Source organism: Alternaria alternata, assembly GCF_001642055.1.
Source record: "Alternaria alternata strain SRC1lrK2f unplaced genomic scaffold CC77scaffold_8, whole genome shotgun sequence".
Classification (NCBI taxonomy): domain Eukaryota; kingdom Fungi; phylum Ascomycota; class Dothideomycetes; order Pleosporales; family Pleosporaceae; genus Alternaria; species Alternaria alternata.
This window is the reverse complement of record NW_017306197.1, coordinates 598,518-615,458: the sequence shown is the minus strand read 5'-3', so window position 1 is coordinate 615,458 and position 16,941 is coordinate 598,518. Positions and strand designations below refer to the sequence as shown.

At 52.3% G+C, this 16,941-nt stretch overlaps 7 protein-coding genes across 7 annotated transcripts; 3 read left to right on the top strand and 4 right to left on the bottom strand.

Moving 5' to 3' along the window:
- Positions 1–1,391: 1,391 nt before the first annotated feature.
- On the bottom strand, positions 1,392–2,612 carry CC77DRAFT_1007964 (monooxygenase; the record flags this gene model as incomplete). Its single annotated transcript, XM_018523508.1, has 1 exon — positions 1,392–2,612. The coding sequence occupies one exon, from the start codon at positions 2,610–2,612 to the stop codon at positions 1,392–1,394; it is 1,221 nt and encodes a 406-aa protein (XP_018387053.1).
- A 972-nt stretch (positions 2,613–3,584) lies between these two features.
- CC77DRAFT_1007963 (hypothetical protein) lies at positions 3,585–4,663 on the bottom strand (the record flags this gene model as incomplete). The annotated part of the gene is made up of 2 exons (XM_018523507.1): positions 3,585–4,330; positions 4,390–4,663. The coding sequence occupies 2 exons, from the start codon at positions 4,661–4,663 to the stop codon at positions 3,585–3,587; spliced, it is 1,020 nt and encodes a 339-aa protein (XP_018387052.1).
- A 165-nt stretch (positions 4,664–4,828) lies between these two features.
- On the top strand, positions 4,829–6,702 carry CC77DRAFT_1019545 (hypothetical protein). The gene is made up of 3 exons (XM_018524854.1): positions 4,829–5,045; positions 5,186–6,061; positions 6,114–6,702. Exons 1-3 carry the CDS (start codon positions 5,037–5,039, stop codon positions 6,399–6,401), a joined length of 1,173 nt encoding a protein of 390 aa, XP_018387051.1. The 5' UTR covers positions 4,829–5,036; the 3' UTR covers positions 6,402–6,702.
- Positions 6,703–7,077: 375 nt separating this feature from the next.
- CC77DRAFT_1007961 (DUF726-domain-containing protein) lies at positions 7,078–10,754 on the bottom strand (the record flags this gene model as incomplete). Its single annotated transcript, XM_018523506.1, has 3 exons — positions 7,078–8,177; positions 8,227–8,629; positions 8,676–10,754. 3 exons carry the CDS (start codon positions 10,752–10,754, stop codon positions 7,078–7,080), a joined length of 3,582 nt encoding a protein of 1,193 aa, XP_018387050.1.
- Positions 10,755–11,022: 268 nt separating this feature from the next.
- On the top strand, positions 11,023–12,359 carry CC77DRAFT_1039859 (hypothetical protein). Its single transcript, XM_018527177.1, has 2 exons — positions 11,023–11,081; positions 11,137–12,359. The coding sequence occupies exons 1-2, from the start codon at positions 11,061–11,063 to the stop codon at positions 12,004–12,006; spliced, it is 891 nt and encodes a 296-aa protein (XP_018387049.1). The 5' UTR covers positions 11,023–11,060; the 3' UTR covers positions 12,007–12,359.
- CC77DRAFT_1019541 (protein phosphatase methylesterase 1) lies at positions 11,922–13,705 on the bottom strand. Its single transcript, XM_018524853.1, has 2 exons — positions 12,405–13,705; positions 11,922–12,353 (listed from the first exon to the last, which is right to left on the bottom strand). Exons 1-2 carry the CDS (start codon positions 13,366–13,368, stop codon positions 12,187–12,189), a joined length of 1,131 nt encoding a protein of 376 aa, XP_018387048.1. The 5' UTR covers positions 13,369–13,705; the 3' UTR covers positions 11,922–12,186.
- Positions 13,706–13,980: 275 nt separating this feature from the next.
- Positions 13,981–15,703, top strand: CC77DRAFT_933216 (hypothetical protein; the record flags this gene model as incomplete). The annotated part of the gene is made up of 2 exons (XM_018534302.1): positions 13,981–14,199; positions 14,246–15,703. The coding sequence occupies 2 exons, from the start codon at positions 13,981–13,983 to the stop codon at positions 15,701–15,703; spliced, it is 1,677 nt and encodes a 558-aa protein (XP_018387047.1).
- Between the last annotated feature and the right edge of the window lie 1,238 nt (positions 15,704–16,941).

Here is a 16,941-nt window from a genome sequence, read left to right as displayed (position 1 = left end):
GTTCTTGTCAACGAGGCTGGTGATGCGTAACTTGAAAGCCTTGCGTAAAGAGAAAAAGGAAGAAATCTTGGGGAACACAGCGGTTTTCATGCATGTGCCGTGGCCTGTGAGCAGCAGTTAGTGGAGAACTGCCTCCAAGGCGTTAGGTTAGGGGTCCTGGAAATTGCCCTGATCATTGTTGTACAAGAACGGCATGGACGCCATCCTACGGCTCTATTGAGATCGTGATGTGCTCCGAGCGGAAATGAGTCTGGGGTATAATTGTCGTGTTAGGTCGAAGGTGGGTCTAGTCTAAAGTCAGATGAGGTTAGTCGTCTCTTCACCCTGAACTGCCGTCCCGAGCAAACGAGTGCGTCACAGCAACAAACACCACGCCAATTCCTCGCATCAGCAGTGCCGTGAGGCGTGTGAACTTTATCGCAGCAATGCCACTTGCTGTGCGTTTCTTAGCTGCCATGTGCTCGACCTCACTTCCGGTAAGGCGCACCTCGTGTCGCTAATTGCGGTCCACCGATGCTCCCATCTTCATCAAAACCACGGCAACGCGCATATCAGCAATCACAAGCAGCAATCGCGAACGGCTAATCTTTGTGCAGCTCACAGCGGAGCCATGGCCGCAGCGTGCGCCACCATGCAGGTACAGAACGACTTGTGCAGGGTTATACCTGCGGGACGTTCTTTAATTGGCCGAAAGACCCGTCGAAGAGTTGGGGTGGGCGCTGGATGTTGGTGTGTGCCCCTTTCCTGTCACGATTCAAGGGAACGGCCGGCGCGTTAAAAACGCTTCCACCGCTATTGATGGACATCACTAAACTCTCCGCTCGACGATGCCGGACCATCGGAAGACAAGTATCCGCAAGCTGCTAAACTTAGGTGTAAGGAATTCGGTGATTTTGTACGCATCAATACGATGAGTATCTCAACTTTGCGTGCGATGTTCCGACGCAATTACGGTAGCGCGTGTTTCGTTGTCGATTACCGCTACCAAGCGCTGCTGAGAACCTTGGATGTCTGGTCAGCATTGGCGACACAGATGGTTGCCGAAGGAGCGAACAGCAAGTCAGGCGACCACTTTGTACCCGCGCTGATTGAGCACATTTGACGCCTAGCATGAAGGAAGGGCTCGCCTATCAGCGATTGACGAAGCTAGCATGCGTAGCAACCAACACGTTGTATCTCTCGCATCTTGGGCTCAGTTTTCCCCTCTCCTGAAAGCTACATCGAAAGCTGAGATGTCTACAGATACATCCATGCCTTTGAAGTCCACAACCAGGGGTCTCTAGTGAATGTGCATTGTTATGCTATGAATTGCAAAGAAGGTATTGCAGCCCTAGTTCCAACGATCATCTCTCCTCTTTCGTCTTGGACCACTTCTACACCGCCTACCATCTTTACCGGCTATTATCCTGTTGTTGCCCGTAGTAGTGCGCCTTCATCATATCCGCAAAATGCTGACTTCCGTATTCACTGAAGTGTCCTTCCTTTCCTTTAGCTGTCTTGATTGCCGCCTTCGTCGAGCGTGGGAACATCTCTTCCTCATAGTCCTTCAAACCGTCATCAAGACTCTTCTCCCTACGGCATACTTTGGCAATCTCTTGAGCCAGAACCTGCGCATCCTTCATACCCACATTGACTCCTTCGCCGGCAAATGGTGTAAACACATGCGCAGCGTCCCCGATGAGGGTGACGCCTGAGCGAGGAGACCATCGGAAACCGACAGGTAGTTCGTACAAAGCACGAGCGACTGGGCTTTCTGTAGAGGAAAAGATGACCCGCTTGAGGTCATCGTGTATGTGGGAGAAGTAGCGGTCAACGTACGTCTTGAGTGCTCTCTCCCGGTCATTCCAGTCGATGCCGCAGGTTTCCAGGAAGTCCTCTGGCACACGCAACGAGGCGTAGGTCCGTAAGCTACCGTCGCCCTGCCGTTGAGACTGCACCGCGCAGTCCTTACCAAAAGCCATCATCGACCCTTCTCCCGCATATTTTAGTAGCCAGGCATTGGCCTTGACGTCGTTGCACGTTAATGCCACAGACGATATGCCCGAATAGTCCGGCATCTTATCAGTGAGAAGCTTCCGTACCTTGGACCACGCACCGTCTCCTCCAACCACAAGATCGAACCCAAGCTCTTTCGTACCATCTGCGAAATGCAAATCGTACTTCCCTTCTCCTTCAGCAGACGGCACAGCCTCTTTTAGCTTCCTTCCAAACTTCACAGACCCCTCCTTTAGATTCCCAAACATCAACGTCGCCAATGCCATTCGATCAATCTCAGGTCTTCCGTCAAACTTTTCCTCCTCCTTGACGTCCTGCTTGTCATCTCCATTCTCATCCCAGAGCACCTCTCCGTTCAAAGTCACAATCTTCATCACGTCACATTCTGGACGCGCATGTTTAACAAATTGCTCCCATAGCCCTGCTTCTTTGATGGCGAATTGGCCGGACTCGGGGTGGAGGTCTAGCGAGCCGCCTTGTGTGCGGAGTTCAGGCGAGGATTCGAAGATGCTGAAGGGGATGAGGTGCTTTTGGAGGATGTTGGCGAGGGTTAGAGAGGCAGGACCAGCACCCACAATGCCGATTTTGAGTTGGTCAGGTATGGCGGCTGACGGCATGGCTGCTTAGGGGCTATGAAAGTCTCTGGATAGTATTTCGATGATTTTGAGCTGATGCGCGCCGTTTTCCGGGTAGAAGCTGTCGTCTAGCGAGGCAGGCAATAATTGCAGGCCCAGGGAAGGTGTATCGCGGTGACTTGGTGATTCAAGATCTGATATGTTCAATATAATGACTTCAAGTCTTGTAATAAGTACTTCTGCTCATACTTTGCTGCCTAGGCCAGTATCACGTTGTCCAGATGCCTACTCAGTCTCGGGCCCTTCTACGGCGCGACGAATCTGACATCTCGGGCCCGACACCACAGGAAAAGACCGAAATACCCGTAAGGGATGCGTCGAAAGCCACACGCCAGAGATAGGGCTTCACAACACGGATGCATGTTTTTCGAATTTGCACACGCTGTGCAACATCGGATAGGCTAGCGTTCTGCACCACCGGCGCGAGGGTCGGCCGAGATCAACGTGGTTCGACCCTCGTATACTCGTTCGCGCAAATCCTAGTGGTTTATGGTAGCACACCTTATTTGCATTAAGCTTCAAGCCAAGAGACGTTGAGTGAATGATACGATCGGCGCAACAAGCCGTCACACTGTATACCATCAGGCATCAAAATCATGCTGTCTTTATTTTTTTCCACCCAAACGAGTTTCAAAGGCTTTTCGTCTCACCACTGACATGATCGTATTCCTTTTTTTGATCGATCACCACAACTCCGGAAAGTACTTGCATCAGTTCCACGATGAGTCGAGGCGACAACGCTGTCATGTATCACACAGAGGTAGACGGTGCGCAGAGCTAAGTTTTGGACATGTAGAAATCGCCCAGCCCATACTGGGTACACGTGACATGTGCCGTGTGTTACGTCGTGTTATTGGAACGTGCTGTTGGGACCACAATTTTTGACACCCAACGTGCGATAAGACCCTGGCAGCTTGCGAATCCAGAACCCGGCACGTCATCGCAATGCGATGATCATCCCAAACCCAGCCCTCCTCCGCCTTTACCAAAACCGGGTCTCCTGTTAGCCAGGGCAATGTTATGGACCGTGTTTCCAACCCTTACTTTGACGGCATCAAAAGCAGCTTCTGGCGCCTGGATGAATTTACTGGTGTCGATATTCTGAACCAGAGTCGTCCACTCGGTATCGGGCTCAGCCAAGTTCCAAGCTATGCTGACGTGGAAATATTGCGAATAATCATGGCTGTGAGGCTCATTCTTGTCGACCTCGTTCTTGTCGACCTTCCTCCGCTTCGGACCGTCGTTAGAGTCGTGGCTTTCCATCGGACCGTCTCCCACTCCGCCTGTATACAGACCTGGATGGCCACTATACTGGGTCGCGTCGTTACATGCCTGCAGTAGGCGGTTAAGTTCATTCAGTTTCGACTGCTTGATGCCAAGGACCAGAAACCATCGATTGCGCTCAAAATTGGGTACCCACTTCAAACTCTGAAACTCAAAGTTGAAAGCCCGCACAGCGCATCGCCGCACAGCAACGCTCATTGTTTTGAGAAATGGTTCCCTGTCATCAGTGTTGATCTGCAGGGTTCGCGACAAGGACACATGAAGAGGTAGCGATGCACCCAACTCTGACTGAAGAGACGGTATGATCTCTGGTACGGGTAGCTTCTTTGTTCGCTTTGCATTCTGGAGAGCAATCGATTCTCTCACATGCTGTAGCAGGCTGTGAAGAGCATCGGATTCAGGCTGTGTAGGTATCCCTCGAACGCGTTAGTCTATATTATCCACGTTGATGGTGAATTGGTCCGGGTATCCTTACACTCTAAGTAAACATGACTAGGCCATTTGCCCTCGACATGAGGTACAGCCCGCTTGCGTCCGCCGTGTAGGCTTGGGTTGTCGCTAGTGCTGACACGCGCATTTGTCGCGTAAAGGTCGTGAAAGGCTGACGGAAGGGGTGGCAGAGCGTTGCTGGACTCGCTGTGCTTGCGCTTCGACGTAGATTTGGCGGCAGCTTGTGCCGCCTGGGCGTCTACATCAAGGCTCTTATCATCATCATCCGAGGCGGAATCTGGATAATCCACCAGGGACATGGTGGGCTGGATCGCGTTGGTGAGGGATCATCGCAGCTGTCGTCACTCGTGGAGAGCACCAAGCGGCCGCCCCACTCCCAGCCTAGCGCATCCGCATGACGTATGGCTGCGATTGGGCCGCTCTTTTCAACAAGAGCGGACAAGAAGAAATCTGACGCAGGGCCGCGACTGCGAACCGATGACATGTACGCGTCCACGGTACCTGCCAAGTCAGGCCTTTATGTAGTTCGCTCTCCCTCCCGTCACCTGTTCACTCTTCGTATCCATCTATAGCACCTGACACTCGTCTGATCATCAAACTTCCACTGTGCAATCACTCCAACTTTCATACAGTCTCGCATTGCCAAAACATTAACAACAGAACCTAAGCATCATGGAGGCGGTAAGTTCGTCTTTCACTTATCCGGTTGCATGGCGATCCATATACTGTGCCTCGCACATGCGCCGGCACGCCTCACCCAACCCGTCTGACTTCAGTTCGGCGCAACCATCTGTTCCTGAATCCAAAAGCTGACCTGACAGGCCAAACATGCGCTGATCGATCCTTTGATCGAACCAGACCCAAGCGACGAGACTGGATTGAACAGCCACTTCCGTTCGACATTTGCGCCTGCAGCGCCCATCACACCACCCGGATCCGCTGGAGAATCCAAGGGCCACCCATCCGTTAGTGTTCAAAACACCGGCAGTTCAGTTGAGACCAATCCTTTCCGCCGCCATTCCAGGGCCTCGTCCGAGTCAAAGGGTGCTTCGGCATCAGTGTCGCAGGTTGGGCAGAGTACACCACAGAGTAGGAGGTATGACTACCCATCCCCTCCCAACTCTGCCAGCCCTAGACGCGCCCATTTCTCTGAGAACCACCGCGCGGAAATTTTTGGACCCATGAATGAACGCCGACCCCGACGATCCAGCGACCATGCGCCATCCGCCATGCAAAAGAGCCTACCTACTCGCGCCCGTGCAGGTTCATTGAAAGAGCGTTATCCTGGAGACAAGTCACACAGGCCACTTGACCAACTGCGTCATGATGAGAAAGTTGCTCACCGTGCTCCCCATCTTAGGAAAAAGAACTTTCAAGGCGCCGACGTCATCGATCGTCTTGACAAAGCAAGCTTTGGTCGGTACCACCATGAGGGCCCCTACGATGCCGCCAGTATCGCTCGGAACAGGGATACCAAGTACAGCCCTCTCGCGGCGGTTAAGAACTCGAACGAGGAGGCCCTGAGGGCTACCCCACGAGAGAACATTATCGATTCTGTACAAAGGCATCGTCCTCTTGAGGGTGTTGCTATAGTACCACCTGGCATGGCTGATCGTTTCGGAAGGGTTCTCGATTATGAAGAGGGAGCCGACCTGCAGCGAGAGCCTGGAGGCGACTACCGTCGTTGGCCTGGTGTCGTACGTACTCTTACTGGTTTTCTTTGCCCAAAGCCTTGCTAACAAAAGATAGGAATACCACCCAGACGATCTCAAAGGCAAAGGCGAGCCTTCTTTCACCATCGAAAAGGCCCTGAAGGACCACAAGCGTCTCGGCGACACTGGTACTGAGATGACCTCCCGTAGCCATCGCACACGTAGCGTGGGTCATGCCGAAGCACCCGGTATCGTCCCATCCGTCGCTACCGATCCGGAAGCATCCGGCGTCGGCCGCAGCAACACTACTGGCAGGAGTGTTGGTGGCGCAATCAGGAAGCGCATTGGCAGCATTCGTCGTCGCAAGCAAGAGGTTGAGGTCTAGGGGATCCCCCTCTTTCCCCGTTCGAAGCGATGCTCCGATGTTCCACACGCACACGCAACGGCATGATACCCCATCCCGTTTGAGTAATTCTCCAAAATTGTACAAATACGCATCGCAACCTGAGGCGTGTTGAGCGTCTCTGTTTTCTTTTTGTTCCTAGGTTCAGGTTAGCGCACATCTGACTCACGTCAGTGGTATATTTTATTTTGCGCAGCATATGGACTCGACTGTATAGTCGGAGTCGTGTACGATAATACGAGTAGTGGCTAGCATATTACGAATAATGATACTTACCCCTGAACGACCGTGGACCAATCTCTTGACTTGAATTTCCTTTGAAGTCGGTAAGTTGTTTTGAACGTATGGATATTGTACTTAATGATTCTCTCCTATCCTCAACCTGCGCGGACAATGAGTGATATCCAAATACCCAACCACATACCCAATCAAAATGCCTACGCTAAAGACATTTCTCCCCAAACCTAGCGAACGTCCCAAAAAACGCCATTGAAGTCCGATAACAACCAAACTCCACAATGCGCGCTGGAATATGCAACAAAGCGCAATGGAAAAGCGAACGAGTCAAGCAAAGACAGCCCCCAATACAACAAGGTGTACGAACCTATACGCCACAACATGCCCGCATCACTGGTGAAGGAAAGAAGCCTCCATTCCATCACATAAAACTCATCTTGACTTCCTTCTCTTGCCCAAAATCATCGTCAAACTCATCAGCCCAAGCATTATGACCTAGATCTCCTGACGCACCACCCGCGTTACCCGCGTAAGATTCAGTTTTAGCAGAGCGCAAAGGCGGGCGTTCAGCAGGCGTAGGATCATCCCAAGAAGGCTGAGCATCTGGGTTCCAAGGAGCGCCAGACGACCCGTTTTTACTGGGCGTTGCGGAGTCCCAAGGCGAAGAGGTACCGGAGCGACTCGGATGAGCAGGTAGAGGTGATAGGGGTAACGGGGATTTATTATTGGGGGTCGAGGCGGACGCTGGTGGATCGCGGAAAGAAGTGTCGAATGTCATTTCCATCTGACCCGCGCCGGGATCGTCGAACTCGTCGTATTCTTCGTATCGGCCGTTTGAAGAAGATGTCGTCTTTTTGGGATCTGTGGCTGAAACGCCTAGACTGTCGTTGTAACTCTTCGTTTCCCTAAGCGTAGAGTATGGACTTGTTGTCTGCGATGGCGAAACGGTTGCGATGTCGATCTTCATGGGCGGGAGTGTACTCTTGATTTCCTTGATCTCAAACTCGGCTTCGGCGTTATATTCTTTACTTTCTGCGGCCAGAGTTGCTACCTCCTTTCTTATGGCATCGATGTCGAACATGACCTGATTTTCTGCAAGTTTCGCCGGGTCTTGATCTTGGTCTAGTTTCCGATGGCCTGGTGGAACGGCATTTGAATTTTCATCATAGACTTCCCAGTCCTTCTTGTCCTTCTTCTTCTTCGACCACCAGCTCAGTTTACTACCTCTCTTCTCCTTCTCTTGCGCCTTCTTTTCCAGTTCTCTTCGCGCTTCTTCGATTTCGTTGATAAGTTCGCGCTGCCGCACTTCGTGATTCTCAGGATCTGGGTCTTCGATTTCGGCGAACTCATCGGACTCAACTAGCCACCCGACTTCGCGGAGTAACTTGGGCATGGCAGCACGGTAGGCCATGTGGCCAGGGACCAATTCGGTAACGTTGACGTTTTCAATGGTTGGTATCTGAACGGGCGCAAGACCAGCTACGCGCATTACTCCGCCACTGGTTGCGCGGAAAAGGTAGCCTATGCAGAATATTAGTAGTAGAAAGTGGTAGCAGTGTACATGACATACCCAAGATCCAGTCGTTGGTGGCATACCCATTGACAAACCTTCCAGGTACAACAGATCTTGCCCTAACGTACTCATCATGCTTGGCTACGGCTGGTGTACCAAACATGTAGACGTTCTGTACAATTCCGAATGCTCCTCGGTTCGCGAGTTCCTTTAGACATGAGAAAATGACTCTCGATCCCAGCGAGAAACCGACGAGAGTGACAGGTCTTGTGCCTAGATTGCGATCGATGAGGGAATCTGCAAGAATCAATCCAGCCATATCTGCTCTGGCCTGCGAAACGATCCACGGATTATCGATCAGATAAGAGAGTTTAGTCAAAGCCAGGGGGAGTGTCATGGCGGCCATGAGGGCAGTGAGGATGGTACTTCCTAGCACTTGTTGGAGACCTTGTGTGAGAGCCTAGCATGGTCAATGAATACCTTCTGAATTGCATGTATAAACTCACTTCGGTGGCAAGAATGTTGATTGTGTCACCCATGCTCCTGAGCATCTCTGGCTCCCACAGCACGGAATATATGTCTCCCATGATGGGGTCCACAGTACTGTACGGTAAGCGGACGTCATCCACCTTGCCGTTCATCCAGCCCGCCAACGTAATGATGAGATGAGTCCTCTTGTTGTTGTGAAGCGGTCGATACTCGAATGTCTTGACAGCACCTGTTCGTCTGTTCATGGCGCGCACACCAACAGTACTGCCTGTAACTACACCAGTAGATGTAATGATAGCGGCACCTCCGGCACCTGCCAGAAAACTACTCGTGCCTGCTACTCCGATAGTCGTGAAACCCGCAGCGAGACCAGCACCAATGACCGGAGCCAACAGGCCGGCGGATAAACCGATGACGAGCCCACCACCAACAGTCGCAAGACCCATGAATGCCAATCGCTTATTGCGCGCCCGCTTAGCTCGGTTGACCATGTGCTCATCTTCATTCCAGTTCTCCTTATCTGCTTGTTCTTGCATCTCCAAAGCATCTGTAACACGCTTCTCGAAGCGGCAGCTTTCCAGCCAGTCTACACTGAGATACTTTCCGACCTGCTCAAACAACTCTCTTGAACGTGAGTCGTAAACAGAGTCAGCGATGAGCACCAAAAACAGGTCGCACAAGACGGTCCATCGCAGATCAATGTCTAGATTTTTGCTGGTCGGGAGTTGGGATGGTGATCTAACTTCTGGATAATCAAAATCGTCATCTTGATGTTCTTGATATGGCGGCGGGGGTGGTGTTTGTAGGTCGTCTTGCGAATCCGTTGCCGATGCTCTCTTCGATTGTAGCTCCTTTACGGGCGATTCAGGGCGCGGCGATGATACAGACGGTCTGGCAGAGTCAGATTCATTTACCGTCTCTGCGTCCTCCGCTGCCGGGTTCTTCACTCGAGCATTCTGCATCAATGCTGGCGTAAGATCTGCTGGAACAACGCCATGTTCAGACAACTGCTCGATCATGATTTGCTCAGAAGCATTGATATCCATGTGGCCATAGATTTTGACCATGATCTTCTGTGCCCACATCTTTGTTGTGCCTGACTGTAGCTCAAGCAGCTTTTTCATTTTCTTGTTATTTGTCTGGAAATTTGAAAACTTGCGTTCCATTTCCACCATGGCCAAGCGTACCAGTCCAACATATGCGACACGCTGTCCTTCAGTAAGGAGGTTCTTTGTCGCCTGCATTTGCGAGAGCGGATCCCGACCCTCCTCATCCTCATCAGCTAGTGCGGTACTTCTCTCCTTGAACAGATAGGCGGTGTTGTCGTCCATGCTCGTCTGCGAGTCGGCATCGTCGTCCATGATTACTCTGGTGTATCCTTTGGCAGCACCTCCGACGTTGCCATAGCCGTGCATGTCTTCCAGTTCTTCCGTGTTTTCCCTCGCAATGAGCCTGTTGTCGTCGTCGTACATGTCGTATCGCGCGTATGCCGGCATCGTCTGCCATTCACCGTCGTCCTCTTCTTCCTTCTCGTCCTTGACTTCCCTCTGCGATTGTATGACTGCATGCTGATGTGAATACTCGGATATAGTCGGGACGCTCGCGACGCTTGTTTGGAGGCGGTGTGAAGGTGCTGTATTCGTGCTTGTGGGTGTTTCGGTGGCTTCGGAAGGCTTTGTAGTCTCTGGTGTATCTTGCTTCGTCTCTACTGGCTTGTCCTCGGGTAGGTTTGGGTCGGCTTTCTCCACGGGCTCCTTTACCTGCCCATTGACATGTGGCAGCGCATCGCTTTCCGTTTCAGCGCCCTCAGGAACGGTCTCTGGAAGCTTTGTTTGTGTATCGTCCGCCTTGACCTGTTCCTTTTCCTGGTCCGCAATCGCGACCTTGTCCGGGCTCGGGGGCGTGGAAGCTACGGCATCCTCAAACTGCTCCCCCTCGGAATCCGAACTGTCTTGGACGGGCGTACGCGGCCTCCGCTTCCTGATGGGCAAGCCAAAATCATCGTATTCAATCGCTTCATTATGTTCCTTCTTCACCTCCGCGGTCTCGGCATTATTTCCCTCATTCTTGGGGGCCTCGGCGGGGTTCTCGCTCATACTGGTGGGGACTACCGTGAGAAACGCATGGAGAGACAGGTTCGCAGTCGTATCAAGAGGAAAACGCGCAGGGAGCCGCCGTAGGAAAGAATTCAACTATGTGTCCGAGAATATACAAGCAGGCGTGCAATGCCCAGAGGCGGATTTACTAAAGCGGAGAGCAACGGTACAAGCCGCAGATGTCGGATACCACGGTAGCGTGGCACGCGTGGCTGGTGCGCTAGATTCCGCCCTTGGCTCGAACTTTTGGCCGCATCCAACTTTTTTCCCCGCGAACAATCAACTGCTCCAACACACAAAGTCGCAATGAAGTTAAAGCGCGCCAAGGTAACCAACTTCAGTCTGTCACAGCCACCTGAACAATTTACTCATCTTAAGATAGGCGTACAAGAAGCAGCTCCATCAATACGAACTCAACTTCGGCTTCCGCGAACCCTATCAAGTCCTGCTTGATTCACAGATCCTCGAAGATGCCTACTCGTGCAAAATCGACCTGCTCGCGCGACTGCAAAAGCTGCTTGGCGCGCAGGTAAAGCCCATGATCACGACTTGCGACATGCGACACCTCTACAACGCAGAACCGAAGAACGAGACCCTCATATTACAAGCCAAAGAGTACGAGCGCCGGCGGTGCAACCACCAAGACTTGGAGAAGCCGCTGAGCACACTGGAATGTCTGAGCTCTGTAGTGGACCCCAAGGACAATGCGACCAACAAGCATCGATATGTGGTTGCGGCCAACGACCCGGACACGCGCGCAAAAATGCGACAAATCGCCGGCGTGCCAATCATATACCTGTCCAAGTCTATAGTTCTCATGGAGTCTATGGCTGAGGCGACGGAGCAACATCGCGAGCGAGAGGAAAAGTCAAAGTTCAAACTGGGGCTCAAAGGCCAGCGGAAGCCAGACGAGGCGCCCAAGAGGAAGAGAGAAGACGAGGGACAAGCTGGACAAGGCGATCAATCTATTGAAGATCAAGCTACTGGAGACGCGAGGCCCAAGGCGAAGAAGCGCAAGGGGCCCAAGGGACCTAATCCGCTGAGTGTCAAGAAGCCGAAGAAGGAGAAGACGGCCCAGCCAAGTGCTGCCAAGAAGACGCGACCATCCACATCAGAGACCGACGGTGACAAGAAGAGAGGCGAACGTGAAGATTCTGCGCCTCGCAAGAGGAGAAGGAAGCACAAGTCCAAGGCTGACGGAGGCGGGGATGCGCCGGATGGAGGAGAGCCTTCAGAGCCAACTTCGCCATGATAGCTAGCAAAAGGCTTAGGTTGAGGTCTGGATCAAAATGCGATACCCGAACCACTGGACACCGTCAGACCAGATCTGAAAGCAAAAGTTGAGAGGGCGCAACCTACCCCAGTTGTATGCCATTTATATTACAAGATAATTAGGGTGCGCGCGGTGAGGAAGAACATGTGCCTAGGGAGCTTATACTCTTTTGCCCTGTGCAAGGAGATCAGAGACTTTGGGCGGAAGGATAAGCGCACTGCGGTCATTGCGCTTCACAAACTCGACCACGACTTCAGCCGTCTTTTCAGGGAGGTCTTCGTGGAGGAAATGACCAGCGGCGGGAAAAACTTGGAGTTGGAATTTGCCTGCATTATATTAGATACCACACACAAAAGCAACAAGTCCGTAGAACATACCCTGCATCTGTCCAATCATCAGTTCCTTGTCCAACCTGTCGGTTCCAGCGAGCAGCAAAAGCTTGGCTCCTTTTCCACTGAGGAACTTGCTGCTCATGCCAGTGAACCAATTCTCCCAGTATGGTTCTGTGCTCGCAAGCTCTGTCCGCCAAGCCCAGCGCCCATCTGAGTTTTGTAACAGCAGGCTCGGTACGCTTGCTCTTGCCGACTGTGGGTTGCGGATCGTCCGTGATCGTATATGCCACTCGATAGCAGCAGGAAGCGAAGGAAACGACTTGGGCCTGCTCGCAAGGTACGTGTGCATGTGTCCCAGCGTTTCCATGGCTGATCCTTCGACGACATCAAGCACTCCAAAGCCTAGTAACTTACTTCCCAGTAGGCCCTTGTTCGCGGCATCAGTAACAACAGCACCGCCCAGACTGTGCCCTATCAGGACGACCTGAGGGAGTTCTTTCCAGCTCATCTTGCTCTGGGTGAGCGACAGCATGTCCACTAGGTCTTCACTAAGCTGCCCAATGCTGAGGTCGTTGTCCACCTCCCCACTAGCGTTCCATACTACACTTCCGTGGTCGCGTGCTTCGACAGCCAGTATCCCGATTTCTGGCATAGCCCTGCGAATCTCCTTGGCCGCCAGCGCAAAGGTCATTGCCGAGCTTCCTGCGCCATGATGGAGTACTACCAAGGGTGCTTTGGCTGTCGCTGGTGGTGTGAGGTAGACATGAAACTTGGCATGTCCTGACCCATCCCTGTCCTGTTCAAGATAGAACTCTTGGGCATAGTAGTCGGACCAATGTATTGCGGGGGCGGGCCTTAGTGTATTTGACGGTCTGACAGTACCGGTGCTAGACATTGACGATGCCGAGGACGAGTCATCTTCGTACTCGGGAGGCTCCTCCTGCAAGGGCTCTGGCGGTGGCAGGGAAGAAAGTTTGGTCTTCGCGAACTCTCTAGCCAAGCTGGACATGGTGTGTGGCTTGGACGAGGCTGTTTGTGTCGGAAATCAGGGTTTGGTGAAGCGTGGAGATCCGCACATCGGTGATTGGACAGCTAGCGTGTCTTCAGCTTTCCAATATGTCGTGGCCTGGAGGCGTGAGGGGATTTGACACGGGTGGGGTTCTATCTGGTAGATGGCAGGGATCAACGCCAAATGTCCTAACACGCAGCCGTTCGAAGGAAGAATCGATGCATCGCGGACCCCGTTTCGCAATCCAATGACGCAGCGGCGTCTAGATGACAGTGAGATACGGCGCAAGGCTGGGCGTACCGTCGAGCTGGTTGGCGAATTCACGGATCGCTTGGAGGTTTCCGCGGGACGATCTAGGCTTTTGATGTGCCGCTAGTCGCGAACCCGGATGGATGTGATAATGACGTCGGTCGATCTTTGTCTTAGCGTCCCAGCCGCGAGTAAAACCTCCACGCCCCCAGTCGCATTATGAATGCTTCACGAGCTTCGAAGAGCTCTCATTTTATCAAAACTTTCCGGGACCTGTTGCAGAGTCTTTTGCATCCTTGACAACTGGTATTGTCCGCCTGAAGTGTTATACTGCAACTGTTTTTAGTTCAGCAATAGCTTGGAATGCCCAGCATGTGGAGCGGCAAGGACAATGGAGACCAGGACGGCCTGAGGGCTGAAGAACCACATCCAATTCCCAATGACGATGGAGCGTCGAGGTCATCCAGGAGAAGCCATCAACCATCGAGGAGAAGCGAAGAGCCAACCGAGAGGACCCGGCTTCTCGACCGTCCTAGGCCACCGCCCAATTCAGACGGCTACCTTGACCCAGATGATCCAGCAGTATGTTCTTCAGTCTTCATACAAAGTGTTTATCTAACCATGCCAGGTATCGCCATACAACCTCTGGACGGTTCGCGCTATGCGCTACCTGACCATCCTCTTCCTCGTCATCACCTTCTTGTGGTGGGTACTATTGCTGGTATCCATCTTCGTCTCCCCTCCTGGCCTACACACTCGCGGATCCGGTTTCTTCGACTTTGCCTACACATGTCTAACCCTCGGCAATCTCCTCGTCGCAACCATCTTCTTCGTTACGCCTGCCAGAGGTCTGCGCATCACCACAGCCATCATCGCCGGACTTTTGGCTATCGACATGATCCTTATCCTAGCCGTACCACGCATCAGGCTCGAGGAAGGTTGGGTTGGTATTGCAAGTGTCGTCTGGGCTTTCGTCATGGCTGTCTGGTGCATTTTGACTGACCGTGTCGTCGCATACGGCAAGCATGAAGAGGAGGAACGTCTTACCGGTCGCGCTGAGACACGCCGCACACTAAAGGAATGGCTCGCTGTCACTGTCGCTACAATCCTCACCGTCATCTTCATTGTCATTGTCATCTTAATGACCGGAACTCTCGGCATGCGTGCTCGCGACGCAACACTCAAGATGTATGGCGACCGAATCCTTGTAGACGGCGACAAGTACGCCGTGCATCTCGCCTGTGTCGGAAACGCGTCTGAAACCAGCGGATCCAAGGACCCTACTATTCTCCTCGAGGCCGGCGAGACGCCACTGGAGTATGACTTCGAGCACTGGGCTTACGCAGCTTACAAGAACGGTACCATCTCCCGCTACTGCTACTGGGATCGTCCCGGCTACGCCTTCTCCGACAATGCACCCTCACCACACTCAGCCGGCATGTCCGCGGACGCTTTCTCCGAAGCTCTTGCCAAGTCTGGAGAAGAGGGACCTTGGATTCTCGTTTCCGCTGGTACTGGCAGCATCGTTTCCCGCATCTTCAGTTCGCGCCACATGAAGCAGGTTGTTGGTATCATGATGGTCGACCCCCTTCACGAGGACCTTCTTCACCGTTACGGCGGCGCAGGACGTGGTTTCATCCTTTGGGCCTGGGGTATCATTTCGCCGCTTGGTACTGTTCGTCTTGCAGGCGCACTCTTCAAGGGTCGCACACGTGAGGACCGTGTATACGGTCGCAACGCATACCAGTCAGGCAAATACATCAAGGCGCAGCTGCAAGAGAACCTCGTCGCAGACAGCCTTTCCAAGAACGAGGTCTCCTCTGCTAGGAATATCCAGAGCGCCAACACTCCACTTGTCGTCGTGTCTAGTGGCATCGAAGTCAGGAGGGACAGCGAATGGGAGCGAAAGCAAAAGGACCTCACTACTCTGACAGACAACCTAGTCAGCTGGGATGTTGTCAACAAGGCGCCTCACCAGGTTTGGAACACACTCGATGGACGCACCGTCATGGAGAAGCGTCTCAAGCAGCTCGTCAAGGCTGCGCACAAGGTCAAGAGCGAGACTGAACCCGAGAAGGAGCAGTAGGAGTATCTATCTACAGCGGAGATTATGCTTCACAACATAGTGGATGCACCACCGTATAGTAGAGATGCAATTGCGGAAAATCTTTCTTTTCCAAAGTTGATCTTTGTTTCTTGTTATCAGGTTTTCCTACGCATACCCTTAGGCGTTGCATATTGAGTTCTTTTGTTTCCTTTTACGTAGCATGAGCACATACCAGATACTAGTCTAATGTTTAAGACCATGTTCGACGACCTTGACGTTATACAACTCTCCACTGGTACCCTGCAAAGTGTAGTAATCTTTATCAGCCTTATATATCGGGTCTTCTGGGTGATCTACATCATCTTGAATGCCTACCAGCCTCACGTTCATAACCTTTCAAGAGTGAGAGTTTTCTTGGAAGCATATATAGGCTTCTTCAGGACTTCTTGAGGCTGTCTATATAAACTACACAGGCGATTGATTCCCTTCACCTGCGTCTGAACTTTGATTTTCCAATGACCGGTTTCTTGACCACAGCATCCTCGTCCACATCCTTCTTCTTTACCACCCCTGCCTTCTTGACTATAGGTCCGTTTTCCTCCTCTGCAATCCTCCGATCCTCATTCGCCTTATCGACTGCCATCTGCGCCTCCAACTCAGCTTTCCTGTTAAACTCGGTCTCCATGATACGTTTGTCCCTGGCAGAGTAGCCTTTTTCCTTGATACTATAAAAGACAGCACCCATGTCTGCCAGCCAATGCGGATCAACAGAAGTTACACACGACATGTACTCTTTGCTCGTGAGAATCAACTCATGATACACGACGTAATCAGGCAAGTAACCCAAGCCATACAGAGCAGAAGTAGGATGAAGCTGAATAGTAACACTGGTACGAAGGTTAATGTACTCGCCTATACCCTTCACCTTGGCAGCTTGGTGGTAGTAGCCCGAGCAAATGCATTTACGAATAACGTCCCAGTCGGTACCGCAGGAGACGAGCTTCATCTTCTGCTTGGACATGATGTCGTAGATCTGATCGCGGATTTCCTTGGCACGACGTAGCGCTTTCGGATGCAAGAAATGGCGGACACACCAGCCATCGGAGTAGCCGTTGACTTTCCACTGTGTGTAGACGTGAAGCAGGGTGAGGTGATCGGACTCTGGGACAAAAAACTTCTCGCGCGCAGCGTCTGATTCTTCCTGACGTTCTTTGGGACGGTAGAACACCGAAGGGACGGAGAGCATGGCAACGATCGTGAGCATTTCTTCGCTGCAT

Coding starts and splice junctions, on each gene's coding strand:
- CC77DRAFT_1019545 (XM_018524854.1), top strand. Junction 6,062..6,113: donor ACCGTCGTTGGCCTGGTGTC/GTACGTACTCTT, acceptor AACAAAAGATAG/GAATACCACCCAGACGATCT.
- CC77DRAFT_1039859 (XM_018527177.1), top strand. CDS start 11,061: ATGAAGTTAAAGCGCGCCAAG. Junction 11,082..11,136: donor TGAAGTTAAAGCGCGCCAAG/GTAACCAACTTC, acceptor ATCTTAAGATAG/GCGTACAAGAAGCAGCTCCA.
- CC77DRAFT_1019541 (XM_018524853.1), bottom strand. CDS start 13,368: ATGTCCAGCTTGGCTAGAGAGTTCGCGAAGACCAAACTTTCTTCCCTG. Junction 12,354..12,404: donor GATGATTGGACAGATGCAGG/GTATGTTCTACG, acceptor AATATAATGCAG/GCAAATTCCAACTCCAAGTT.